This window comes from Amblyomma mixtum, chromosome 5, assembly GCF_055824585.1.
Source record: "Amblyomma mixtum isolate Tamu chromosome 5, ASM5582458v1, whole genome shotgun sequence".
NCBI lineage: Eukaryota > Metazoa > Arthropoda > Arachnida > Ixodida > Ixodidae > Amblyomma > Amblyomma mixtum.
Window position 1 is genome coordinate 27,444,936 of NC_143016.1, and position 27,982 is coordinate 27,472,917.

At 52.4% G+C, this 27,982-nt stretch overlaps 1 protein-coding gene across 2 annotated transcripts; it reads left to right on the top strand.

The window, feature by feature from the left end:
• The first annotated feature begins 2,038 nt into the window (after window positions 1–2,038).
• On the top strand, window positions 2,039–27,982 carry Mmp1 (Matrix metalloproteinase 1). 2 transcript variants are annotated; one of them, XM_089543686.1, is made up of 9 exons: window positions 2,039–2,639; window positions 9,743–9,869; window positions 16,495–16,712; window positions 17,204–17,408; window positions 19,468–19,626; window positions 20,985–21,119; window positions 24,094–24,230; window positions 25,129–25,452; window positions 25,990–27,982. In XM_089543686.1, exons 1-9 carry the CDS (start codon window positions 2,409–2,411, stop codon window positions 26,344–26,346), a joined length of 1,893 nt encoding a protein of 630 aa, XP_089399812.1. In that variant the 5' UTR covers window positions 2,039–2,408; the 3' UTR covers window positions 26,347–27,982. The 2 variants fall into 2 exon arrangements, with proteins under 2 accessions (XP_089399812.1, XP_089399813.1); XM_089543687.1 differs by having other exon boundaries at window positions 9,746–9,869.

Consider the following 27,982-nt stretch of genomic DNA (forward strand, 5'->3'; position numbering starts at 1 on the left):
AAGCTGAGGCGGGCACGAGACGCCGTTGTTTTGCCAACGTATCCGGGCTGTGACCGCGCCCGTGGCGCAACTTATCCACCCTCTTCATCACTTAACTGACGCACACCTCGCCGCTTGTTTTGACTGCAGGGTTGAAAATTCAGCTTGCGCGCCAACCTGGAGTGCTCTGCAAAAATACACTCCGTTATTTACTTCCTCGTCACTTTTGTTTCGTTGTCCGTCGCAACCATGCGTCAATTTGACTTTCTGTTGGAGAGTCTGCGATGCAAAGAATAAAGGTCCGATGTTGGTCTGATGGCGCCGACGGGAAGAAAAATGCTCCCCATAGACGCGCTTATCAGCTGGCATATTAATTTCAGGACGTGCTACACCACAAACACGCTTATATAGGAGCAGAAAGTGAGCACGCTGTCCTCTAGCAATTTTTTACATAAGGGAATGCGCAGGGGGACAGTTTATCCACAAGTTTTTACTCCCATATAGGCGTATTTGTGTTTAGGGTGTAGCACGTCCTGAACTCTTTTATAAAAGTGCTCTGGAGGACATATTACTCCCTTTTTACTCATTTCTGTTTAGAGTGTACGGCAACTTCACCCCCTTACTAGAACGGTGGAGCAAAACGAGCACCTTCACCCCTTGCCAGGTAAAGTAGAGCCGCTACCGACAGCTGTTCTTCTTTAATGAAGCAAAACTTCTGCACAACCAAGCTTAGCTCTAAGGAGCCCCACCATTAACATAACGGACAGCTTGCGCGCGAGCTGTCCAGCAATATGCAAGAGAAGCGTCGCTCACAAAGGTTGCACGGTGTTGCCTCCGCCACTTCGCACCAAATTCCCCGGTGCAAAACATGTCGCGACTGACCACTGCGCATACACTAGAAGCTTTCACGTCATGTGTCTTTGAACTCTTCGCATTGTGCTCGGTCGGGGAATACCGTGTAACTCGGATTTAGCTGGAACTCCGAATTCGCCAAAGTCTCGCTCTAATGCTTCTCCCGGTTGGAGAGGCGCCCCTTTTGTTGGCAGCGCCAGATGCAAACAAGTGAGCCAAGAATGAATGCAGCGGGCGGCGCGCATCAAGTGAGATGAAAATTAAAAAAAGATTAAAGGTTGGAGAGAAGTGACGCCGGCCGTTGCGAGCATCCCTGGCTTCTGGTCTTTTATATGTCAGACAGGCCAGAGAGAGAAAGAGAGAGAAACGGCCGGTCGGTAAACGTTTGCGCACACCATGGCGCGACGTAGAAGCATCTAGCAGCCTGCCGCTGTCAAAGCAGCGGGGGTTCTTTTTCCAGGTCCTGCGTCGCCCACCAGCTCGCTTCGTCGCGTAACTTTTCTTCTTTCCGTTTCGGCACGCGCGAGACGTCTGGCATCTTCACGGACGCTAATTTTTCCCCACTAGAAAGTAGCTTAAGAAAAAGAGGGAGTGTTCACGAGCGCCCCTTGTAACAAGCTCTCGTTGTCCCCGCTAATCTGATGTCGCGCGCAGCGAAAAGCCCAGAATAGTCATTCACCGTCTCCTGCACCAAGGGCGCCGGTCTCGTTCAAAGGCGGCGTGTCAGCATTCGCAGTCACCCTGAACCAACTCACAAATCTCTCTGTATCCTAGACAAACTGCACCTTTCATGTGCACTTCAGGCCGGTATCAGGTGATTAGTCCGGGCTTATGTTGCTTTAGATGTCGCCAGTGGATAACTTAACGTACCATGTATTCGTATAACAAGCGCAACTGGCGGTCGACCTCTATGGTCGCCTACTGTGAAACACTGACATCTTGCTTTAATGTGTTGGAGATTTCGGTCCAGTTTGGACGTCTCAGGGGCCTGGAAACTCAGCGGAGAGGGATGATCGTTCCCGGGTCAGGTGCGCTGGGGTTGGGACCGTGGCAGTGACCGTGACGGCGGCCACAAGCGATGCGCCTCCAGCGTGGTTGTTGTCTGCCGGCAGCGTTCGCGGAAAAGGTGGCTTGGCGATGCGCCAGCCAGCGGTGTCGGCGCAGCGCTACTCCGCCCAGACCGGCTCCGGGAATCGCGGTGAACGGCTGGGGCCGTCGTCCGACGAACCTGACGTCACCCTTTTCCGCGCCTTTCCGGAAGGAAGAAGCCTCGCGTGCCGCCGGAAGCGCTACCCTTGGCGAAGGCTACCGCTGCCCCTGAGCTCCTGAGGTACAGCTCCGAAGGACGTCCCTCCTCGCGACCGGGTACCTCCGTAGATTTGGGACCTGCCCCACTGGAAGAGCCGGGCGGCCCGCGAGAGTTTTGGGACAGGTGCTGGTGCGCGGGGGCGGTCGGTTGTTGTCCCCGGAGCGCATTCCGGGGCCGGGTTCAAGGCCCGGGCCCCGCTCCTTCCCCACATCCTCGCCGGGACTGTCAGGACTCGGGCCGTCCCGGAGAGCGGTAGCGCCGGCGGCCAATGGGCGGCCCCGGCCCCTCACCCGCGCCGCGCGGGGGAAAGGAGGCCGCTCATAAAAGCGCCGGCGGACGCACGCCGCCGCAAAACAAAGCCATGCGCCGTCGGGAACTAGTCGCCGTCGATGCGTGCCGGCTCCTCCTGTCCACGATGCTGCTGCTACCACTCATCCTTCTCGTGGCGTCGACGCCCCTGTTCGCCGGTGCCGCCTCGGAGTCCGGCGACATGGCCATGGTGAGTGGCCTTGAGGCCCCATTGCTTCGACAAGAGAAAAAGGGACCAAGGACGCTCGTTCGAACTGCTGCCGCGGCCACCGACGTCGTGTCTGCGAAGTTGTTGCCCCATCCTCAGTGTCCGCCCTGCTTGCCGCTGCACGGCCATCGCCGACGTCTAGGCCCCGACAGAAACAGCCCAACGACGCAGCCTCTGAGCCCGGCACCGAGTTTTGCCCGGAGACCCGTGTGCCCGTCGCTGTGTTGTTTCTGCCCGGAGAGCCGAGGCGATGGGGTCTTGACCGTGCTTCGGCCGCGTGCCCTTGGCCTTCCTTTGGGTGCCCTCATTATTGAGCAGCGCTCACGGTGAAACGCGCGCGCGCACTCTACATCTTCGCCGCATCATCCGTGGCGTTTCGGTATGGTTCAACTCTGCCACGAGCCCTTTCTGGCACAGCTGAAGCGCAGGCTGAAGCGAGACAGGTATTGTTGTACGGCCCCCACCACGCATCGTTTTATAACAATGGTTGCTTCGCCAAGAAACTGCGGTAACTCAAGCCAGTTGGCTTTTTATTCGTTCACATAGGTGTTTTTTTTTTTCCTCTCTCTCTTTAATATGCCTCTCTTTTAGCAGGGCCTGTCTTTCCTAGTTCAATAGCAGTTCGTGATCCAGATAACGTATTCCATTCGGCAAAGTTCTTGCGATTCTCTTTCAAGCAGTAATGAAAGATCATACCGCCTCACAGTCCTTGCGAAAAGTACAAGCAAAACACATCCTTCGTTCTCCTCTACGCCACTTTTATTTTCCTGTACCAAGGCACTCTTCGCTCGAGGGGAACGCGGCGAGCACAATAGCTTCGAAGAAAGGCGCCCTTCAACGCTTGCGCGTGCAACGCCTCAATTTTTTCCTTCCGTCCGTCACGGTCGAGCATGATGAATGTTGGCGGCACTCGCACTCTGCGCCGCTGCCCAGCTTCGCTTGACGAGCCGCCAAGGCGAGAATCGCTCGGCAGCGGTTTCTCTCGGCGGTGTTTGTCAACACTGGCAAATGCTCCTCCGAGAAGGTGTTTTCGCGCGGCAGAGCTGCCTCTCGCGCGCTCGGCACGCTCTCCCGGCGCCGGCAGACGCTCTCGCATTCCTGCTGCGTGCCCATCTCGAAGGGCGAGGGTGCACCAACCTCTGACTGACGTGCTCCACCAAAAGTGACGAGTGTACGGCGAGCGAGTGTACCCGGGCTGCTGCCGCTGCTGCTCCGAGGCGTAATTTATTCGGGCGGACGACCGCGGGTGACGGGCGGCTCGCCTTTGCCGGGGAGTCGCCCTGTTTACCTGGCCGCATGCTAGGCTGCTGCTGCCGCTGGTGGTGGGTTCAAGGTCGGCCCCCTTTTTTCTTTGGAGAAATCCCCCCTCCCCGCTTTTTGTTTGTCGCTCCGGACACGCTTGCTTCGACATTACTGGAAGGTGCCCGAGGAAGCGATTACCGCCAGGAGGGCTCATTCCGACGGATCCTGCAGCCGCCGGCCGTCAGTTAACTTTCCCCTGTCTATTACTTTTATATTTCCCTCCCTCAACCTGCCTGCTTGTCCGTCGCGATGGACAAAAGCTGCATTTTCTCCGGCCTGCCTTGTTTATGTTCTCAACGCTGTAACGTTCCCTGTGCGCGTAGCGTGTCAGTTGGTTTATTTCCTCCAGCAGTTTGCGCCATGTTGCGCCGCTTGATGAAACGCAAGTGCCTACCTCCAGCTCTAGCTGGAGGTAGGCAATAATGGACACAGGGTGGTTCCCTGACTTGCCCCTTCTATCCGGCAGGAAAAGTGAAGCATCGATTACGTTTTCCCTCGTCGGAAGTAGGCGCTAAGGATCAGCAGTCTGGATGCGACAGAGGGATAGGGCTAGGGGGGTGGGTTACTTGTTTTAAGGGTGTGAGGAAGTCGTGCATCTTCATGTCTACTGTGGCAGCAATGCCTGATAGCACGCGAGTGCTGAACGGCTCGCGAACAAACCTTCGACACAAGTTCGCTAGAATAAATGGGGCCGTTCCTGGTCTTGAGGCGCTGAAGCAGCTTGCTTACATTCTGCAAGACATAACAAGTATGCGTCTTAACCTTTAATACGTTCAAGCAACCTCCTTCGTCACTGTCACATTTTTTTTTATACTCGTGCCAGCTATCGCCTTGTTTTCAGTTAATTCTTCCGCTAAATGTGAGCCTTAATCGTTCACTTTTTCCTGGCCGCAACTTCACGCATCGCATGGCTTTCGTAACGACACGACTCCACGACTCCGACAACCAGCCACTTAATCTCAGCTTGAACCTCGAAGCTTGCAGAAGCGTCTTGACAGGGCCAGTGGCAAGGGTGCGTCACGTGTTTTTCAGGCGACTCTTTAATCAGCTAGACATCGAAGATCTGGCAGCTGTCTCGGTCTCTGCGCCGCAACACGCGTCGGTCGACCGTCCATCATCTTGGGCTGGACGCCGGTAAAGACATTCGCTTCCTTGGGGAGTCGTCGACATTTTTGTTTATTCGTCTTCCGCGTGCCTTGAGCGTCTCTTCCTCGGTAGGCATCCAACCATGCATGCAGCAGGGTAGAGCTTGCAGTGCAGGGCTGCAGTGACGTCAGCGCGGCGCGCTTTTGAAGAGTCCGTCGCGGTTCGTGTAAGCAGAGAGCCGACGTTGGTCATTAGTGGACAAAGCCGTTCCAGTCGAAGCGCGCATGTGTCCCGTATGAGCCTCGTGTATTGCCCACACCCTGGACGGCAGCCAAATGGGCGTCCCAGATGAATCACGGGGCCAGGCGGCGACCGGCTTCATTTTCCTTAACAAATAAGAACTCAGTTGCGCACATGGGCAGCGTTTTGGACGGACGAGCGAGACACGTTGGAAAGCTTAGTGTATAATCATACGCGGAGTCCCTCTGCTTTCTTTTTCTTTCCATTCGGATATCTTGGTGCCCGTAGAACAGTGTTTACTGACTCTATAACGGGCCTGTTTGGCCCTGACGCTGGGGCTGAGTGGCTTGGTGGATACTTCGAGGACGCTTACGTATTGTTTGGCTTTCAAGAACGCGTCAACATGTTGGCTTTTTTCTTCACTTATTTATAAATGTGCAACTAGCCTTGTAATCATTCTTCTATACTTAATGTCAAGCTTGCCATTTATAAGTGATGTTTTCAAGCTTGTATTATGTTAACGGTCAGATCTGGCAACGCCTTAGTGAGCCCTATTACCAATGTAAGAGGGCGAGCAGCCTTTCATTGGCGCCTTCTGATGCGAGAAAACAACCCTGTTCGAGCATGCGAAGCCGCTCATCCCCTAACGAGTGCAGTTCGGTACTCCCATGATATGAGAAGCACGTCAGCTGTTTTTGTCTACCGGTTCTAGATTCCAGCTTTCGCTAATCTTTCCTTTTCAGCTCGAAGTGTCGCGCCCAAAATAACCGCATGCGCCCGGGGCGTTCAATAAAGTCCTGCCCTTCTCCCCCACACTTTGTTCGCCAGAGCATGTCCGTTCTCCCCATAGCGGCGGCCGTTAACGCGGAAACAGACCAGGCGCCATGCGTCTCTCTTTTCAGGGGCGACCCTGAAACGGCGCTCGTGCGAGACCCGCGTCCTCGGGCCTCGTGTTGGCTCAGCCGGCGTCCAGAGTCCTTCGCTCGCGCCCGGCTCCACCGGGGCGTGCTGCCGCTCGCCTTCTTCCCGTCGCGTACGCCTCTCAGCTGCCACAAGGTTTCCAATCGTACGGCAACTGGCGCGTTACTGCTGCTACGGCACCACAGGGAGGGCAGGAGCAGCCTTGAATAAGGCAGCGTTTCCGCAATGTGGTGCGCGCGCGGACGCATGTGGGCGTGCTCAATGAAGATGCCCTGAAGCACCGGCAGTGTTTGTCTTCCCCGAAAGCGCGCACTGTATAGCGCAAAGCCGTGCGACGCACGCGATGTTTATCTCGGGCAACACTGAAGGGTAGGCGTTGCGTCACAGTTAGCCGTTCGCTCGGGTGCTCAGGGACACTTGTCGCGACTGCTTAGTGCCGTACCCTTGCGTGGAAAGAGATGGGACGGAAACAGTATCGGGAAGCGGGCTTTGTCACGCGGAATCCTGCAGGCCTGTCGCATATTATTCCATCAATTGGTTCTGTGGCTGAAAATGGCCTACTTCATTATTGATGGACTCTATCGGCCTAAAATTTTAGAGATATACAGGTATATTTTATGTTTTCAAATTGGACTATGAGACGTGCTTCAATGACGGGTTCTGGATAAGTTTCTACCTTAAAAGCCTTTTCGTTTGCAATTGCCGAAGTATCTGTAACCGGGCGTTTTTGCAATATTTCGCCTTGAACGTTTTCAAACCCGTGAATTCTTCCTCGTCAGCGGAAGGCCATAGCGAGTGACCGTGCAAGTGGTGTGAATCAATTAATCGAACGAGTTGCCCGGTTTATGTCAGATGATTAACCTTTCTCGCTAGCTGCGCGAGGAATTTCCGGACCTGCGGTTTTAAATCACGTGTGGGATAGCAAAATCGTGATGCAATTTGTTTTTGTACCTCTCTTACGAAGTGCCTGGCACAGCAACCTTGTGCCAGCGAATGTGTACTCATTGCGCAACTGATATGAGTCGGCGAGAAGTCGCATTGCGAATGGAGCAAAGTCGATCGATGGTTTCTGAGAATCGGGTGCATGCCGCTTTCTTTTTTTTTTCTTGCTCCCGTACCATCGCGTTGCTCTATCCACGAGTGAATCAATACACAGGTAATCACAAAAAAAGAGAGAGAAGATCAAGCAAGCAACGAGAGGTTCTGAGAACACGCAGCGATGACCGCTCTGCTTATGTGCTTGCTACTGTTTCGGCGACCAAAGACTATCGCGCGCCCAGCACAAACTGCGTGACGTGAAACGTGAAGCGCAACTCGGCGGCGGTGTCGCCGGTGAGTCACTTTTCCAAGCATGCGCCGCCTCGAAGACTGATGCGAAATGCTTGTTGTCGCCGCCAGCCCCCAACTCCACTCAACCTCCTCGATCCGCCCACCCACTCAGTTCTGTTTAACTCGCTCTGCCTTTCGGACCCGTGTCAGAAGTAATCCGAACGGCATACGTAAAAAACACCGCATCCACTGCAGACGAACACTGCCGACCGTTCCGGGCAACGATCGAGAGTTGTTTTCTCGTAGCTGCTGCATTCCATCTCACTTAATGCGTGCAGTGTTGTGGAAGCTGGTGCTGCCATCAGTCAATCAGGCGCAAAGTCCGCAACGATGTTCGCACAGATACGAGCAATATTGAAGGGAGCCCTTACTTCGCTCTAAAGAATGAAAGTTATTTTTACTTCTGCATAGAACTCAAGGAGCCATTAATGAGGCGACGAGTCTAAAGATAATCTAACCGAAAGAAACGAACAGCCCTCGTATTTCTGGAGAGTAGTTTGAGTGCGCGCTGAGGAAGTGTTTCTTTCATAGTCATGGTGCTACTACCTTCATATAACAAGGGTTTCAGACTGGTCAGCGCCTCTGTGCTGACCAATCACAATCGCCAGCGATACGACGTATCCCAAGGCAGCTGCATGCATTCGGCTCCTCATTGGCTGACAGTATAGCTCTACCTTCCATAACGTAGCACACGTTTGTTTTTACGAAGTACGATGCCTCGTAGGACGGCAGGGTGACTCCGCTCATCTCCGATGGTCGTGTCATGCTCCGTTGCACGCGCCCACCATACTCGATCGGAGCTCATATGGGAACACCCACGGGCTGCCTGCGAGCCGAAGTCGACCCGCGCACTTGTGAAGAAGGGCGTCCGTAGAACGGAACGTGAAGATCAAAGTCGACATTGACCTGGACGAGCTTACCCCGATATGAAAGAGCTACGGGTGATAAAAGATGCCCACAGTAAAAGCGGCCAATGCATCGGGCGCCCAAGTCGGACGGTGATATGCTTGGCTGGGTGGGATAAGGACTTCGTCGAGAAATCGGCGCGGCGTTTCACGAGCCGGCTTCTCCGTCGCCCTTGCGATTCTGCCGCCGGCCGCTGCTATCGCGATCGGTGGCACTTGCAGAAGCCATCGGGGCATCTCGCTGTTGCAGCCAGGGCAGTCAAGGGCAGATGAGCGCAGATTGCGTGGTGCCAAGAGAGTGGGAGATATATGTACTCTTTCTCTCCGTCGCATAATGAAAGAGAGAGAAAGAGAAGAAAAAGAAAATTGTAAAGCCTCGACAACAAAGCAAAATATTTATGTCGAAATGGCTTCCCTCGCGTTTATTTTATTTCGTGTTACGCGTCCGTGCACGATGAGGTTCGGCGCATTTATATAAAGCGCAAAATGTGCCGTCATTTCAGTGATATGCTGGACTTGCAGCACTCCGCTCCAAGCAGGTTATAAGTGTGCGTACTTAGACGACATACGGACCGAATTCAGGCGTGACCAGAATGCGATCGTTGCTAGAGATCGTCAGTGCCGGCTATCAGACCTCTACCTGGCAGGGCGTACAGACTGAAGCGACGAGACAGAAGCCAAACCGTGTCGTGGAGGTTATGCAGGATTTAGAGGACAGGGTCTGGTCGCTCGAAAACTGGCCTGTGTAACACTAGGAGGGCTCGCGCCTCATTACTCTAAATCCGAGAAACCGCCTTTGTTTTTCTATTTTCTTCACTTGAAGGTGCGTCACTGGAGGCAGACATAAAACTCGTGAAGGTATTTTCCGGAGTTCGCGAAAGTGAAGTTTGCAGTGCCCTCTTTTGTACAAAGCTTTAATATTTTGCTTCGTCTTTCTCATGTTCTGATTTTAGAATTCATGCTCTTTTACCGCATTGAAGTTGGTTAGCTCGAGTTAGAGCAGCGCACTAAAAAGCATCGCTGTTTGCATGTGTGGTGGTAAAGGAACTGAAGACGCCAGAAGACTATTCGCAACATTTGTCTGATCTTTTCACGACAGCTCCATGTTTAATCTAAAGTATGGCTACATTTTGTTGCTCAGCTGTTTAAAGTGCATGCATTTAAGCAGCCCTTGCCGCGCCGTCGGCAAATAGTTTGTTTTCGTGCACACGAAACCTCTCTCCTTCCTTTTAAAGGAAGGTACTCGAAAAGTGGTGGTCGTCGCCGATCTAACCAATCGTCTCCCACTTTTCTCCCCACAAGCAGAACTACCTGGAGAAGTTCGGCTACATCGCGCCCACCAAGAACGGCACAGCGGCTCTGCGTTCCCAAGAGGCGCTCGTCGATGCTGTCAAGGAGTTCCAGCGCTTCGCCGGGCTCAGGGTTACCGGTGAGTTGCCACCGCCACAGTCTTATCCCTTCATAGCAGCTCCAAGCACTGTTTACCGCGGCTTTCCGGTCTATATCATTATTAGCGCTGTCGCGAACGGATCCTTAATATGGAGTCTGTAATAAACTTGCGACCACTGAGAAGCAAAGCCCATTCGTTTGGCATGCAGAACCTTCGGACGAAGGGCCTCCCTGAGCGCATAAGAGTATTGTTTTTCCTGCCAAAGAGTACAGCATATACTGTGAAAACGGAGTGAAAAGCACTCTAATAACACTGTGCTCGCGCACTGAGCGTGTACACATTCTCAATACACTAAAGCGCAAGCAGTAAGCCTTTTGCTCTCCCGTTCAGGCATAAAAATCCTTATCTAGAGTGTGCACGTGGAAAACTCTTGCGCAAGTTACGAGGACCACGCCCAGGCCGTACTTTTTTCTTCTCGATTGTGTAGCCCTTCAGGTCCTCTGCGTTCCAACGAAAAACACCACCGTTCACGCTTTATCATTAGTGTCATTTCATATTTTGACTCATTTCCGCGTCACGCGCTAACGTCAGTAGCGCAACATCACGCTCGAAGGGAAACCTTCGATGCTTTCTGCCAATCATACACACGCGCGCGCACATCCCTCAAGTGCGGAACTCTCCGTCGTACATTTCCGCTGGTAAAGCGCAAACCTCGCGCGTGGTTGCACAATGTCTCTGACACCAGCAGCCGGGTTGTCACTCGATGTCGACTTCGAGGATCGCGACGCCGCCAAGTCGTCGACGAGCAGGAAACGTCGCCGCGATTGCGCGCGCTGCCTCCGCGAAGGCGTCACGCCGTGTGTCCGAAGCACTCGTCGTCTGACCGCGCGCATCCACTGCGCGCACGAGTGCCGTCCCTGGCTGGACGGCAGCGTCCATGCTTTTCCTCTGCCGCCTCTTCCTCTAAAAGCTCACTAGTTCGCGCAGACATGTTTGAATATCGGCTCGTGTGTATCCTTTGGCGCCCCTTGACCCGCCCAGATTAAATGATACAGAGATAAAAGAGACAGAATTGTGCGTAGCAGTCAGTCAAGTCGAGATGGCTGTGTAGGTGTTAACGTCCCTCGACGGGTTGCTGCATGCGTCACACGTGTACATCTTCTGGCTCCCGTATGACGTCTACAAAAGCCCATTCATTGAATCAGTAAGCCATCAGCCTCATTCCTGTTTAAGCTCCTGTCGTAGCTTGAAAGTTAGCTGCCATCATGTTAGAAGGAAAATTTTCCAGGCCACGAAGATGCTTAACGCATCAAATTTGCATGAGTTGGTCAAGCGCGAAAAAGGTGGCAGTAGCGGGATATGTCATTTTATTGAAGACTACAACTCCACCTGCGGCTCCAGAATATGTCTTCTTGATAATGCACAATACAATCAGGATTTCCTTATGCGGTAAAAGGCTGCTAGCCATTAAATCTGAGTCAGATTTTTTTTCGAGCGCATAGCTCCTTGCTTACGAGACGAAAACTTAGAGCCTTGCGCAGCCGTGCTGTGAGCTTAGTGTATGCCCGCATTCCTCTGCGTGGTCGAATTCTTACAAATCAGTTTACGAGAGGGGAAGAATTGGAGAAATTAAAGCCGGGGACGGCCTCAGCGCCGAACGAGCGTGCGTCAATGCGGCCGTTTCTTTTTGCCCGGTCTTTCTAGCGAATGCTCTCGGAATACTCGCGGAGCTGGACGCATTGGCATGCATGCCACGGGCCAGGGTCGGCAGACAGCCGCCGGCGCGGCTATAAGCGGCTGTCCGCGACGTTCAAGAACGCGCTTCTGTGGCGACAACAACAGCGGCACTGGGTTTTCCACGCCTCATTTCCATTCCGTGGGGGGTGGGGCACTGGACGATTAACAGCGCGGCGGAACTGTTATCAGACGCCGTTCTTGCACTGCATTCTTGTGCGTTTGTGCCAATCGTTTATACTTATCCAATCTGGAACGGAAGGGTTGGATGCCGTCATTCTGCTCTTTCATCCCCTGTTATTGTTCTGTCGGAAAACTTGCGTCGGAGCTGCCTGTGTCATATTAAATCCATAAACTCGAGGCGCGGTTCGATCGGAAGGGCCGGCATCAGTTAAAACCTGGTTAGTATTACAGCTATGACATTTCTGTGACGGCCACTGACGTGTGTGGGGTCCCCGTCTTCTCGACGCGAAAAAACCAGCTGATGTGGGCTGTGCGATGTCAGCGCATGTTAAAGATCCCCGGTTGGTCGAAACTATTCCGGAGCCCTCCACCACAGCACTTCTTTCTTTTCTTCTTTCACTCCGTTCTTTACCCCTTCCCTTACGGCGTGGTTCAGGTGTCCGCCGAGATGTAGGACAGATACTGCGCCATTTCCTTTCTTCAAAAACCAATTATTATGTTGACGATCCTTCCTCCGCTCGGTGAGGACAGACCTTTTAGTGGTCACAAGTTTTCAGCGATACTATCGACTCGTGAGTGAGCGACGCTTTTCTTGGAACTGCGCGCTACAGTCCCCCTTTAAACAAATAGTTATTTCATCACGCCGCTCTTAACGACCACAAAACAAGCGCTTTCATTTGTACGCGAAAAGAAGAGCATACGGATATATATGGTGGAAAAGACCCGGCCGCTTAGGAGTCATTGGCATGCGTCCGTTTCGAAGAGGCCTCCTGTCTTCCACCAAGCGCGTTAGGTACAGAAACTGGCTCTTCTAAGCAGAATACTGGAAAACCCCCATTTCAATACCCCTGTTCGCCTTGGAAGCGTGAAGTCACACGATATGCGTAATCGTTACGAAGACGCATGTGCTGATTTGCAGCATAGGGCGCACTCTGAATTATGAGTCGGTAACTTATTCATTCAGCTCTATCGAAACTCGCCGAGGCTCTTCTTGGAGTCGGGGTATCTTTCCTATTGCGGGCCGCACTGTGGCCCGAGGGCTGCTTCGCCGCGGAAGGCGTCTTGGCGATGGCGCGATTATGGGCCGCTGTGACGTCACGCGTGCACTCGGGCGCGCTCTTTCCCGGACCGGAGGCACGGTACCGTGGAGGAAGGCCGCGGTGACGTCTCGCCGTCGCTGCCAGCGGCTACTTGTTTGTCCACCGGCCTCGCGGGCGACTGCGTGGCCTCAACGAGCTCAGCGACACTCATCAGTCGTGGGCTCGACCCTCTGGACGCTTCTCAGGCTCACAAGACAAGCGGCGTTTTCGAAAGTTTGCTCATCTCGAGTCGCGAGATGCATAGAGAAGTGTTCTAGCTGCGCGCGCTCGAAATATACTTTTGAAGAAACCCTCTTGCTTTGGCGAGGCACACGGTATTTCCCTTTGACTAGCATGCAGGCTCTGCCTTCTGCTGTAAAATATATAAGATGTAAAAAAATACCGAACAAAACAACGGCTTATGCTCATAGACGCACGCACACTAGCTTCGCTGAGGAGCCGGATGGCCTCGTGTTTTCACCGCACCGATTTGCAGGCCGATGGAAAATACGCCCGCCTCTACATGGCGAAGGCTTCCCGGTCGGAAAAGCCTATAGTGCCACGGAAAATTGGCGCCGGTCTCTCGACGGCGGCGCATTTAATTTCGAATTATGGCGAGCGGGAAAAAAAGCGGAGAGAATGCGGAGAAGAAAAAAAAAATGGAGGAGAAGCAATGGCGGCCCCAGGTGTTTTCCCTATCCCATAGCTCCACGCGCTCGGCGTGATAAACATCGACTTGCACACCCGTGAGCCGATGTGTTTAACTTAAAGCACTGGTTCAACTGGTTCTGGAAGAAGCTGGGCGCAAGGACAAGGGGAAAGCACAGACAAGTGATTCTTGCACTAATAAAGAAGCAACAACAAAAACAAGAGCTTAGAGCAGGGAAATCTTGAGCTCTAATGGTTACTTTGCATTTAGGTTAAAAACAAGCTGGGTCTGTACCAGAAGTAGCTGAGTTGTAGACTGTTCCCTGAAGTTAGCTAGGTGCCACAGGAGAACAATCAGTACAGAAAAAAAACAATCGCTCTCTTTGTCACTCGCTTTTTTCCACTCCAGCGGCCACAATGCTCGTGACCAACAAAACTAATTTTCTTTACTTGTATTTTTCTTCGCCGAAATCATATGCCACGGTCCCCCATGCGGCGGATAGATTGGTAAATGAGCTCCATTCGAAACCGATTTGCTCCAAAACAGACTTCGGAAAACATTTGCGCCTATTCTTCTGAAACGCTTTAGTTACTGTCAGATGGACACAAAATAAACGACGGGTTTCCCGCAGTAACATGCAATATTTGCATAGCCTGCCCGATATGCATAACCCACTAATCAGTGTGGTTATACATATTCATGAGGTGGTCTGCAAAACTCCGCGTCTATTCGGCTATAAATATACAGCAAAGCTCGCTTCGCGATTAAGAGGCTGCGCGTGCATAAAGCTGGCTTGATTCTGACGACGGGACCATTTCCGCTCAGAGTGTCGGAGAGAGTGAATCCACGCACTCAGCAACAAAAGCCAGACCTCCTTTCCGGTAGCCTTGGTTCGCCGCTTCATAGATGTGAAGAGCGAACGCTGGCGCAGTTTATGATAAGAAAAACAAAAATAGATGCTGAGATAGACAGTGTGAACCGTTTCCGCCCGCGTTGGCGGCAAACTAACAAACAAATGAGAACAAGCGGAGCTTTAATCGCCGCAGAAATGCAAGCCACCCTTTTCTAGTTAACTTAAAAGAAAGAAAAAACGAAGCCTCGTGGAAACGTTAAAGAAGAAGTAAAAATGTATACATTAGTGTTTCGCCGAATTCGTACCTACCGGCGGGTATAGGTTGTGTGGAGCTGGCGTGAGCGCTCCGTGGTATTGGAGGCAGCTGTGGTATTGCGACACTGAACGGGACCGCGACGACTGGTTTTTAAGCAGCGTGGAAAGAAAAAAAGAAACCTACGCCATGTTTGTGTCACGGAGGAAAGCCCGCCACCCAATATAATGGAGGCCGACATGTAGCCTGTACGTGTGCCTTCCTTCTTTCTCTATCTCTCAGTCCCTCAGTGAGTAGTATAGAACGTGAGAGCTCAATACAGCAAAGCTTGCGTTGAGAAGGGTTTATAAAATATATTGCTAGTGATTTAATGTCGTAAAACGTGAGAAATTTAACGCAACTGAAACGATCACGTTGCGTAACTCAGGACTATCGGCAGTACTGCGTTTTGCAATGTGAAAAAAAAAAATCAACCAAACTAAATTTTCCACCATTATTACACATAATCTACGGGCAAGCTTCAAAACAACTCACTGGTGATTTGCACTGGCAAAGCGAAACACCAGGGTGCGGTTAATTGTCGGTTGCCATAGGAAACAACGAGCACTTGCAGCAGTCTAACACAGTGCAGAACTGGAAGTACGCTTTTGACTCAGGTGACGCCGCCCCCTCCTTTTCTTTTTCTTTTTTGCGAAGCATTAACGACGTTGAAAACAAAAACACGTCGTCGCATTCACGTGTTGCGTAACGAGACAGACGCTTGGCAGGTGACCCTGACAAATGACTGAGATGTGAGGCCCCCCCGTTGCTGATGATGCCGCTTTGACGGCTTCCCAACAGCAGCCTCGGGCGCTGATTCACTCCCTGGCAAGACACGAACAGAGGCCGCCTCGAGCACCGCGTGGGAAGCTTGGGCCGAGCGCGGGCCATCGCCGATGAGTCAAGGAGCCTCCGCGCGCCGTCCGGAAGCAGCTTCGTAACGTCGCGCCGCTGGCCTTGCTCCACTGGTGTGTGAGTCAAGTGCGGTCGCCATACACGCCGGCCACGACGCGCCGTGTGTGTTAACTGGGGCACACGACTGAGGTCGTATCGTATGCGGTTAAAATGTGCTGTCGTAGCCGAAAGCGAGCGCGGCTTACGTAGGAAGAGCGCAGAGAGCACATAGTCCTCCACGACGATGAGGTAACGCACGCCGAGTAGCTCTGAATGACTCAGGGCTGTGCAGCCGGACGGGGATTAGGCGACGTTTACCTTACTCGAGCCTCTACGCAGCACATAGCGTCTCGACAACGCGGCGCCGGAGTGGTTGTGTCATGTGTCGTGACAAAGTGGGCTCTGCTCGAGCTTTCAGCCACGCTGTGACTCAGAACAATTGCTTCCGTGTTGTCTCCTCCCGTCAAGACACTTGGCTTCAGGGTGACGTCCTGCGACGTCTGCTCGTTTCATAGTATCCATTAAAATATAGTCAGTCCAACAACGTCTCAAAGACAACAGAGCAGGATTAGAAAGAAGATAAGCACCATTTGATATTGTGTCTCTGAGACAGTCCATTGTCATTACTTCCAATTAATATCTTCACCAGATCAACTGGTTTATGGCATAATTTCCAGTTGGTTCCAGTTGGATCCAACTGGGAACAGTTGACTTACCGGTCTGTTCCATTTGGAACATACTGGGAAAAACTGGGAATAATTCCATAATCCAGTTGAACTGGTCAAGATTTTCATCTGAATGTGAAAAGACAGGCAACACATACCCGCACGCACATCTGGAAGCCGGTTTCGCCGAGCGCTTTGTATGGTCCGGTTGCGGTTCTGCCGCTGAGTGTTTCAGAAGCATGTCATTCAATTGTCGCTCCGGAAGTGTCGTATATGCACCAGCATCCCTCTCTCTCTTCTCCTTGCGTGCTGCAGGGCGCGTGGACAACGAGACCGCGGCTACGATGCAGCTCCCGCGCTGCGGCGTTCGGGACAAGGTGGGCTTCGGCCAGGACGCCCGACGCAGAAGGAGGCGCTACGCACTGCAGGGCTCCAAGTGGGCCAGCAACGAGCTCTCCTACCGCATTAGCAAGTACCCGCGCCGTGTGAAGGACCGGGTGGCCGTCGACAAGGAGATCGCCCGGGCGTTCAAGGTATGCGCACGCTGCTATTGCTCGTGGTGATGCCATATATCTATGCTACAATGCGGCTTTTTCCGCACAGAGTTGCGGACTTGTAATGTGCCAGCCGTGATAGGGTGAAGCCAGCATGTATACCGCTGTGCCTTAAGTCGTGCCCAAAGCGCGACTAAGTTTGAAAGACTGTATAACCAAAGACAAGTGATCGGCTTTAGGAACGGATTCGTAGTTCGCATCGACTGTGTCCCGTCGTGTTTTTGCGTGCGTTTAAGATGACTAGTGGCATCTATAGGGTTTCATTCCCAGTGGGCTTCGCTATCAGCGGTATTCTAGGGGCTTTGTAGATTTGCCTGAATACGTGTTCGCGACGTAGTGTTCACTGAAAACAAACGCACACGAAATCTTGTCTTTACGCGCGCCTTGCATTCTACACATTCTACACATTCTAAACTAGACCTTTGAATAGAGTTCCGGAACAAACCTCACCGCCGCTGTTACACGTGCAGATGTGGTCCGACGTGTCCCCGCTGACCTTCACGCACAAGAAGACCGGCCCGGTGAACATCGACATCCAGTTCGTGCGCGGCGAGCACGGAGACGGCGACCCATTCAATGGACCCGGAGGCACACTGGCACACGCTTTCTTCCCGCGCTACGGCGGCGACGCGCACTTTGACGACGAGGAGAAGTGGACCATCGACGAGTACAACGGTGAGCACCGTGGCCGGAATGTGCGGACACAAGTCGAAGACTCCCCAGTTACGCTTCTAAACCATTTAGTTAACTTTATACGAGACAGCCCGCATTTTCGGCGGATTTCAGCCACTTCGCTTTATTGTAGGGTCCGTTATGTTTTTCTGTTCTTGTGCCTCTGGGAAGCAAGTGAGTGAAATAATCAACGGGCGAAAGGTGTCCCGTGAATGCACCTGATCTTGTCTGGCTGAATACAGTGACCTTGCAGTTTACCAAACTACTCGGGCATTGGTTCACGCACGAATGATAGCATCGAAACAGACCTATTGGTTCGTATAATAGAAAGCTCATATATAAGAACGTCGTTCGGGGAGTACAGTGGAATGAAGCCGAGAAAGTGAGGGTGAGATGGAGGGTGCCATTTTCGTATGGAGAAGAAGATGGAGGGCCTTATACTGCGCAGGCTTATATGGGTACAGAAGAGCAAGGTTCCGGGCTAGTTGGTAATGCATTTGAAGGAACAAACAGCGCGACGAAACACGGACACACGTAGAAAAGACACACACACGAGCGCTCGTGTGTGTGTCTTTTCTACGTGTGTCCGTGTTTCGTCGCGCTGTTTGTTCCTTCAAAATTATATGGGTAGCTTCGTATAAAGGCGAAGCTGTAAGATGTTCAGTCTCCCATCAGAACCACACCTGTACTCTCTTCTCTCTCTGCCTTTCCCTGTAAGTGACAGTGTAATCAGGAAGAAAGAAGCAGCAGGCACTATTACAGAAGCATCTCACCCTGATATAGGGCGGCGAAAATGACCATGACATTACGGTAATCACGCACGCCGTTCATGGAGACTCCGGGGAAGTCCCTAATTAAGTAATCAGGTGAGGCCACCAGAGTGCAATGTTACACGAGGTAGTGTTTTGGGGTCACCGGTGCAAAGAGGGGTGTGGGCAGCTCTATGCGGAGTTCTAACAAGTTTCAGGCGCATAGGGTGCTATTCTTCCTTCTGGTGGCTACAGCCACCTCTGATGGGGTCGGTGCGCGCAGTTTCTCCCCCGACAATAACCGGTGCTCCTCCGTGATAAATGCACACGATTGATGGTGTGCAGCGAGTTAGGAGATCGGTCAGCAGCGCGGTCACGTGACGCGCGCAAAGAGCTCGGAACTCGGCGATGAGCTTCGTACTTTGACCATCTTACTACTTTTTTTCGTGGACGGCGCGCAAGCCCATTGAGGCGCGCTTCCAAGAAGGCGTGCAGTGTCCTCTGGGGCGACCGCTTCTGGATGTTGTGCTTGGACGGCCGCCGCAGCACTTTACGCGGAACAGAGTGATTAGGGAAAAACCCAATGGCCTCGCTAATGACCGCCTCGTTGCCAGGGAAGCCATGCGGCACCCCCCGCCATTGCTTCGGGGAATGGCGCGGAAACAGGCACGGAGACCAGGAGTGTACGTTGGCTCGATACGAATCTCTTTCCCGGAATAATTATTCCCACGCAAGCCTGCATCGGAGAGCACCGGTAAATAGAAAAAAAAAGGATTTCTAAGTTTCTTTCCCGCAGAAATATACATAAAGGGCGAAATGCTTTCTGTGTGCACTCTGTGGTGCCGCCTCCTGTAGATATTATAGTGCAAGCGAACTTGAGGGTGCATCTTCGCTGCTGTCTTCAGTGAGGCGGAACTGTTTCTTCAGAAGATGTATAAGGACGTTGCGTATCATTTCCGGCGATGAAAATTCCGTAACTGCTCTTTGCTTCTCGACAAACAATCGTAGCTGGGGCTTTGTTTGGTTCATCGACTGTCGACGCAGTGTGCTCTGCACTCTAAAGGTGAATACGCCTATATGGGAGTAAAACGGCAGTAAGCTGTCCTTAAGTGCACTAGCTTTTACAAAAGGGAGGAAGTGGAAGCTTACTCTCTTTTTACTCCTTTTTGTCTAGAGTGTGAGAACATACAAGCCGCCCGTGAGAGTGCCATGTGCTTTTTTCTTGCTCTTTCCAAGGCGCATTCGTGTTACCTGCCCAAAGCAGTGCGCAAGACTGACACCGTCTCTTTTTTTCCCTGACGTCATCACTGCAGGCGTGAACCTCTTCCAAGTGGCAGCGCACGAGTTCGGCCACTCGCTGGGCCTCTCCCACTCGGACGTGCGGCGGTCCTTGATGGCGCCCTTCTACAGGGGCTTCGAGCCCGGATTCCAGCTGGACCGGGACGACATCGACGGCATCCAGGCGCTCTACGGTAAGGTCCAGCCTCGCCAAGACCCCAGGTGGCAGCCGAGGCCAGCGTGGCCGCCCTACGATGCCGACCGCCGCCGCCGCTTGCCGCAGCCCTGGACCCCGCCGCAGCGCAGACGCCATTGGCCGTCCTACTGGACGCGTAGGAGAGCCCGCTTACTGCGCCCCCCGCTCACCCCACTGCCTCCCATGCATGGCGCCGCCGTCGTGATCAATGCGCGGACCCACTAACACACCGCGCTACTAATAAAGCAACACCCGCATGGCTTTGCCCGTCGTACCTCCTCGTCGAGCTGTGTGCGCTTCTGCCTGGCTCTCTACTGGAACACGCCACCAGTTGGCCGCTTTCTAACAGCCCTGCCTGCTCCGCCCTGCCTGTTCCCGCCGGCGCTGCGCTCCCATGGAAGGGAGGGAACCAGGACGCCGACTGAGCAATGGCGTTACAGCCTCGATGCGCGGAGGGACGCTCGGTGTTTGGCTATACCGACGGCCAGTAAGTCGCTGACGCAGCTTTCAGCTTCCGCTTCATGTTTCATTTCTTTCTTTTTTTGCGACCTTGCAGCCATTTTTGCTTGCAAGCTGCAGCATCTGTGGACGTGCTGCTTACGCTGCATCCGCGCGGCTTGCTGGCCAGGCCGTGCAACCGGTGGTTCCTTCCATGCATCGCAGCGATACTTGACATCTCCCTTTCAAAGGATACAAGGAGCAAATTTAGGCTTCAGGACATAGTGCACCGCGATGTTGTTCATGTCTTTTCACCGAGGTTTACATGCAGTGTGCTATATCACCATACAGCAAAACAGAGAAAAGAAATGGATCTAGACCGACTGCTTGATGCTTACTAAAATACTTAGCTAAAATACTTAGTTCTAAAATATTTAGCTTGTGATTTCTCATAATCGTGAACGACCGGGTATCAATCATCCTCTAGAATAATAATAAGGTGACTTTTTACCGCATGGAGGCACCTAAGCAACACCAAACTTGTGGTTCTTAGCATAGAAATGGGTCCATAGTGTCTAGTTGCTGCTGATAAAAGTGATCCTTTAAGTTATGGAACATTTGCGACAAGCGAAAGAACTCGGGCTTGTAATTCTGCGACAAACTTAGTTTCCAGCCAAATTACGCTTGGCGCCTCTCTAAAAGAGCATTATTCTCCCGCGAGCGAGTTGGTCTATTTTCTCATTGTGCATGAGACAAAAAGAGAGGCGAAAGCGACACTGCACCTGACTGATGGCATGGCCCGGCTAGCGAACGAGAGTTTGTGGACTGCGTATGCGGCGAATGCTGTGGCACTGACGCTCACACGTTGCCTGCTGTCCGCGTGGGGAACGGCGCGTTTAACCTGAACTCTCCCACCAGGTGCCGTGCACAGAACGACCAAGACGCCCAGCAAGGGAAGCCGCAAGCCAGCGCAGCCTGGTCCCGACCTCTGCCAGGACGCCGCCATCGACGCTGCTACCAGGACTGAGGACGGCAGTTCATACGTGTTCAAGGGTAAGTGTACTCTTGTCAGTACATGTCCAAATCGATCATCCTAGCTACTGATATAAGGCGTCTTCGATGAACTGATTACAGTTGCCGTCCACTATAATTAAAAACGATAGACACGAGATGTCGTGAAGAGGCTGAATCAATCAACAACAAACGAAATCAGAGGTATCAATGATGATGGGCGGCCTTTCGTTGCCAGCGGAATCACTGCACCTGGCGGTGATTGTATTGTGTGTGGGTGAAGGGCTTGTAGTAAAGGCGTCATTTGGTAAAAGGAATATAGTCGTTACGAATGGTCTTTAAACTGGCGGCACATTGTAGGAGAATGTTTGGTACAGAAAAGGCAGCTGGTAGGGGTCGCGTCATGCCATAGTACCCCATTGTACTCAGCAGACACGTATCCAGTTTTTTTTTTTTTTTCGGGAGGGGCCCAAGGCAATCTCTTGCAAAGTGTGCGTGTATGTGTGTGTGTGTGGGGGGGGGGGGGGTTAAGAAGGGCTTCCCCACCGCTCACCTTGTATACGCGCCTGGTACTCACGAGAGAGGCTGGCCCGTCATCTCTACTGTGCTCCCACTGAAGTGAATTGCCTCTATTCGTACCATCCACAAACCGCTCAACAACAATTAAGAATCACTACGTGTGTTTTGAAGTATATAAACATGGCTTGCGTAATCATGCTCTGTCAAGGGATAAAAGGAATTTCAGCTTCTTGAAGCACATCACGCGTAAACAAAACGCCTGAAGCTTTAAAACTCACCTTTGTATCTTGATGAGAGTACGCTGGTGCTGCCTCACGCATAAAAGTTTTAGCTAGTTCATCTTTTATATTTTTTTGCTTCTTTCCTTTGCTTATCGGAATAGCAACGTTGTTTAAGCTTTCCTAGATTTCTTCTCTGGGAAAAGGAATTTCGTTGATCGGTCGTCCGCTGCCGTTTACATAGTGGCGAGGCAAAACAAGGGCTATCAAAGAAGAACCGTGCCGCACACTTTTTCCGATGTGCGTCGCCTTTCAAAAAGCGAAGACGACTTTGGATGCCGGGCTGCCAGGGTCAAGCGATGTTAGCGATTTGCCGAGTTCGCGGTCGTGGCGAGAGCGATAGCATCAGTTTGCATCTCCAATCCTTTCACGTTCGGAAAATCCCCACGAGGCAGACAAACAGAAAATCAAAGTCGAGCGACGCCCCGCTGCTAAAAGACCGTCTCCGAAGGCTGAAAGTGACTTTCACGTAGTACCACGGATATGCGCGGTGACAGTCGGCGGCAAGAGGATGCAGGTCTGAAATTCGGAAGTTTTGGGCAGCGCGCAACCTGCGCATAACGAATGTAACTGGAAGCAATAAAAAGAAAGAACAAACAAACAACGCGACCCCGAGAGAATGACAAAGGCAGCGCTACTTTCTTTTGCACGAAGCAGCTGTGTTCGCGCTGGCGTCCCGACCGCCCTCAGCATCGATTAACCAGTCGATCGACCTTGGCGTCTCCAGCCTGGAACGCCGCGATGGCTCGAGTTTTCCTCGTGCCAGACGCTGTTTTCTTGCTGCTGCCACGCACCACAGAGGAGGAGAAAATACGAAGCGACCGGGGACTGGATGAGGAAAAAAAAGGAAATAAAAGTGAAAATAAGAAACGAGAGAGAAGTAAAAGAGGGGGGGAGGACAAGTGATTCGCGGTTGGCGCGGCGGCAAGCCTTCACGGCTCAGGGCCCGCCGATAATGGTGGCACATACTACGGCGCGCATCGCAAGACGTCGTCGGGCAGGACTGGCCGCCGATGTCACTGACGGCATGGCGGTCGCATCCGCTGCTGTCTGCGGAAAAGGCAACGCATCCGCGAGCGAGCGTGCCGTTGTCGGCGGACGAAGACGTGAGCGACTTGGGCAACAGGCTGCCGTTGCGTAATGGGGAAGGAAAAAGATGAGTCCTCCCTCCCTCCCCTTTAGAAGCACGACAACGAAGACGTCGTGAGGCGCGTCGCCATGCAGGCACTTCGGCGACTCCGAGGAGACAGCCGTGATCCTAATTATAGCCGGTGTTTATAAATTCGGGGCAAGGAAAGAAGTATGGACACGCAAGTACAAAACGTGACGCGCGGACGCTTCGGTTTGGGCGGCTTTTCCGATTGTTGCCACACCGTCGGTGCTTAAGACAGTTGGGAAAGTACAGGCATATGCGTTTTTTGCCGTTGCGTCTTAGCGGACTGCTTGCGACTCGGTTAAGACCCGCTTTAAACAACCTAAACGGGTTTTCTTAAGTACGTCGTCGTGTGGCGTAGATGCAGACCTCATCCTGCAGACCTCCATGACAGTGCAGGCAAACCTTTCCAAAACGAAGTTGTTACTCGATGACCATCTGCTAGATAGCACGCACAGTCGATGAACCATGAATATATATGTCGCGAAAACTGAAATTTCTTGGAGCAGAACTCAATATATTCTGAATCTTTTCGGAAAATAATTACGGCCATATAACCAGCAATAAATTAACCAGTTATAAACTAAGAAAAGCTGCACATACAGGTAATGCCTTGGCGGTAACGAGCTATCCTTGCTATCAAGTGTAAAGCTGTCGCGGACGTTCAAAGCTTACGGCACTGCACTGCACAAGAAAAATCATTCTGTTCGTGGTGATACATAATATGTGCAGCATCGTGACAAAACAAAAATGAAATTTGCACTCAATATGTTAAACCTTGTAAACTTACTCTTGCAGTGGTTATTTACTGTTTGCAAACGTGTTTATCAAGTTAGTTTACTGATGCAGCATGGTAATAATGAAGAGGGGATGCAGGCTGTTCGATGGATATGTGGTGGAGGCATGGCCTAGCACTTTATACTTCATCCAGCTGTCTCCATCTGACTTCACATGAAAGATATTGACCGGAGTCTATCAACTATGTCCATAATTGTGCCATCACATCGTCAAAAGCATGAAATATCTTGCTACATGTGAGCTGAAACGTTTGCAATGATATCTCCAGGTGACTACTACTGGAAGATTGAGACTGATGGCGTGGCTGATGGTTACCCGCGGAGGATATCGGACGACTGGGGCGGCCTTCCTGGTCACATTGATGCCGCGCTTACATGGTCTGACGGAAAGACCTTCTTCTTCAAGGTAAGCACATGCTCGACAGCCAACTTTAGCTGCGTCAAGGCGCACATTCCTTGCTTTCGCGTATCATCATCATCATCCTCATCATCAGCCTGGCTACGCCCACTGCAGGGCAAAGGCCATCTCAATTGCTTTCGCGCATCACGGGTAGACTATCACAATTTGACTGCGCATCAGTTACCTCTTAGTTATCGCGTATCAACTCTTTTGTTCTTCATTGAATAAAAACCGTGTTTTATGCTATCCCTTTCATTGAGAGCGGGAATTAGTGTTGTGTCAGGGCCGAAAAGCGAAACATATTGGTCGTGTCTCGCCTTATTTATGTCTGGATTTCTGACAGAGATGACAATTGTGAACAGCTGCGGTACGTTTAGTTTAGAAAGTCTACAAAGAGCCCATTGGACTTAAAAACACAACGATTAATCAATCATATACTCTTATTTTCTGGCAAGTTTATCTGCATCGCTATTCTACCTCCCATTCTTTCAGCATAATTGTGGACTACAGTGCGCTAGGCTTAGCAAACCTTTTTCGGCGAACATGACGCGTAAAACATGCAGAATTGCAACGAACTGCATCCACTGCGTCGCTTCGTTCCGTTCCATAGGCTACACCTCTAAATAAATTGCCGGGAAAGGTAACAAAACCTGGCGCAATGTAAACATCGAGATGAGTAATTTAACGGGACATGCTATTCTTGTCAGTGTTCTTAGGCGCTTGGTACGCTCCCTTGTAGTGTTTTGTGGCCCTGGCACAACAACCAGCAGATGAGAGAGTTCCTTGGTATCAGCTCTTGACATTTGGGGGCGCATAACAGCATTACGTACAGTATTGCTATCAACATGCAATCCCCTCCATTGGTCACGACACAAGCCCATTTCTTGCATTGTGCTCTCCGCAGGGAGGCAACTACTGGCGTTTCCGCAACAAGCAAGTGAGCAAGGGCTACCCGCAGAAGATCAGCGTCGGCTTCCAGGGCATCCCGGACAACGTGGACGCTGCTCTCGTTTGGAGTGGCAACGGAAAGACGTACTTCTTCAAGGGATCCCAGTACTGGCGGTACGACAGCCGCAACGAGGTGCCTGTCAGCGACCGCTACCCGCAGCCCATCAGTAACTGGAACGGCATTCCTTCGCACCTAGACGCCGCATTCCAGTGGCAGAATGGCTACTCCTACTTCTTCAAGGGACCCAACTACTACCGCTTCAACGACAAGGACTTTGGCGTAAGTGCAAGCTAAGCTGCGATCCGCACGGACGCGATTTGAAGTGCGAGCGGCCTGCTCAGCTCTTCTGGTCGGCTTCAGTTTTCACGAGTGCAATATTCGCTAATGCTAAATCTCCAGCGAAGAAAACATGCACAGGGTCCTTCTACAGTTATTAGGCCACTCGCTGAGCGATCCCAGTGACCGCCAAGACATGCGATGGAACTCTTGACTCGCCCTTTGGTGGCTCTAAATTTTTGGATGCTGAGATGGACTGTCTTGACACTAGCCCGTTAAACATGCGAGGTACGGGTTAAGATATCTCTGAACCCTCACTTCGCCACTTTCTTCGCCGTTGTCTCGAACCGCAAGTAGTGCAACAAATCCTTAACTACACCGCTTTATAACTGTGCCGTGCACATGACAATATCCTGAAAAGCACTGTACGTAAGGTAAAACAAATAGTTGACTTCCGTCCACTATTTCGATGAAGAAAACCTCAATGCGTTCGTATCAGGGCGACGATCTTGACGCTCACGATGTTTCTTCCCTCGGCAGGTGGACAAGGGCGACCCGCCGTACCCACGCGCCACGTCGGTCTGGTGGTTCGACTGCAAGGCTATGTCCAGCGCCATGGCTCACCAGCAGGCCTCCTCACGACGCCACCCCGAGAGCGCCACGGTTCACGTGCTCGACCGCACCGAGGCACCGGTGGCCGCCAGGGTTCCCGTGCGCCCGCAGGGACTTCAGAGGGACGCCGCGCCCGAGGCACCCGAGCTAGGGCCCGTGGGACACGCCGAGGCTCCGCCTCCCACTACGGTCGCTGCCGGCGCCAGCTCATCTTTCCTTACATCCGGCGCATCGGTGCTTGTCCTTCTCATTCTGCCCCTCTTCAGGCCGCTACAGTTCGTGTGATGGCCCCGCCTGAGTTCGTACAGGACGCCATCCGCGTTCTGAGAACGGCTTGCGTCAAAGTAGTCGTGGTTGCCACGCCTGCCAACCGCACCACAAGCATGAAGAAGCCGTGTTCATGGAGGCATTTCTGACGTTTACAAGTCACGACGCCCAAGAGCTTTTTGGGCCGCTGTGAAGATACGAAGGATTGTTTCGTGACCGCTCACTTGAGTAGTTCAAGCACATGGTTGTCGAGACTGCGGCGGTGTTCGGATGGCTTCCGAGAAGGTCCGTTTTTCAAGCAGCGCAGAAATTGAAACTGCCGGCCCACAGCAGTGGCAGTGAGAACGTGGTGTACACAGGCTGCCGATGAAGTTAAACACCAGTTAGTTTGCAAATTGTGCGTCCTCTCCGACCTTCCTGGTCCGTTGAAGCAAGCGCCACGCTATTCCGAGCGGTGCGTTTTGACCGGTGCTTTTTGTTATTTAACGTTCACCTCTTTGCATTATTCGCGAGTCCTGCGGAGACGACGGCGCGTATCGCTTCGACATCGTCCTTCCCCCTTGAAGAGAACGCGCCACCCCTCTCAGCTCATCGCCTCCAAGTGCCTCGTCGACATTTCGTGGTCCAACTCTCTCTTTTGGATGACACACAGACACTCCCATTGTTTCCACTCGTGGACAGTTTTGTAGTGACAGTTCGTGTGTGTGGAGAGCCTCCTGACTGTGTCGGGAGGAGGTTGTGAATCCGCGGCTCCTTCCGAGAAGAAACCGGACATCCAAGAGTCAAGATTTTTTTATAGTTTTTTTTTTTTGGTGAGTGGCTAGTTTGTCAAGGACAGAAGGAATTGATGGTGTTTGCCGAGTGTTCGCGAAATGAGGTCGCCTCTCCTTTTCACAGCTACGACTCGTTCCAAGTGCTCTGAAGACCGCCACAAGAGTTAAAGAACAGCCCATGAGTTACTATCTCTTTTACAGTATAGCAAAATATTCATGTCGCTAATCGGGAATGCCCAGCTACTGTCCACTTCAACCTAACTCAGACTACATGGTAGAGATGGCGAGCTGCGGTCCTCACTTCCACAAACTGTTAACTCGGACAGTGCAGGCGCCCGATCATCTTTTCCACGTGCCAAGCCTAAAGATAAAAAAAACTCACCCAAATTTTGAACACTTCATTTATGAAAGCGCAAGGAACGATTCTGCGAAGGAGAGGCGGTTTCCTTCACGCGGGAGCCGCGCGGCTGCACGTCAGCAGGAGTGAATTGTGTGACAAGCGCGCAGCGTGATAGTGCCAGGCAGCGAGCACCGGCCACGGTGTGCGTGGTGCCGCCGCCATTCACCAAAGACTGACCAAGAGGGGCGCAGGCCGCCCCCCTCTGGCGTTCCACCCCCCCTTTCCCAAACCCCCGTCCGGCTGGCCCGGGCTCCGCCCAGAGGCGGCCGGACCCCAAGGGCCTTAGCTCCCCCAACCTTCCACTCATCCACTGGGCGTTTCGTCGCCGAGGGCGGCGCACGGCCCGCGGGCGGTATATACGCAATGTCAGTGGGTCGTGGAAACCTCTCGCCGCCAAAACGCTCAGTGCTCCCGCGGCGTGCGCTTGTCAGCGCAGCCAAGGGAGTCGGTTGTTTCTTCATTAAAGTCGTTTGCCATTGTA

What these genes read in the sequence shown, in the direction of transcription:
- Mmp1 (XM_089543686.1), top strand. Translation starts at nt 2,409, where the DNA reads ATGGGCGGCCCCGGCCCCTCACCCGCGCCGCGCGGGGGAAAGGAGGCC. An exon ending in GAAAGACCTTCTTCTTCAAG is followed by an intron (nt 24,231 to 25,128) that starts GTAAGCACATGC and finishes TGCTCTCCGCAG; the next exon opens with GGAGGCAACTACTGGCGTTT. An exon ending in TCAACGACAAGGACTTTGGC is followed by an intron (nt 25,453 to 25,989) that starts GTAAGTGCAAGC and finishes TTCCCTCGGCAG; the next exon opens with GTGGACAAGGGCGACCCGCC.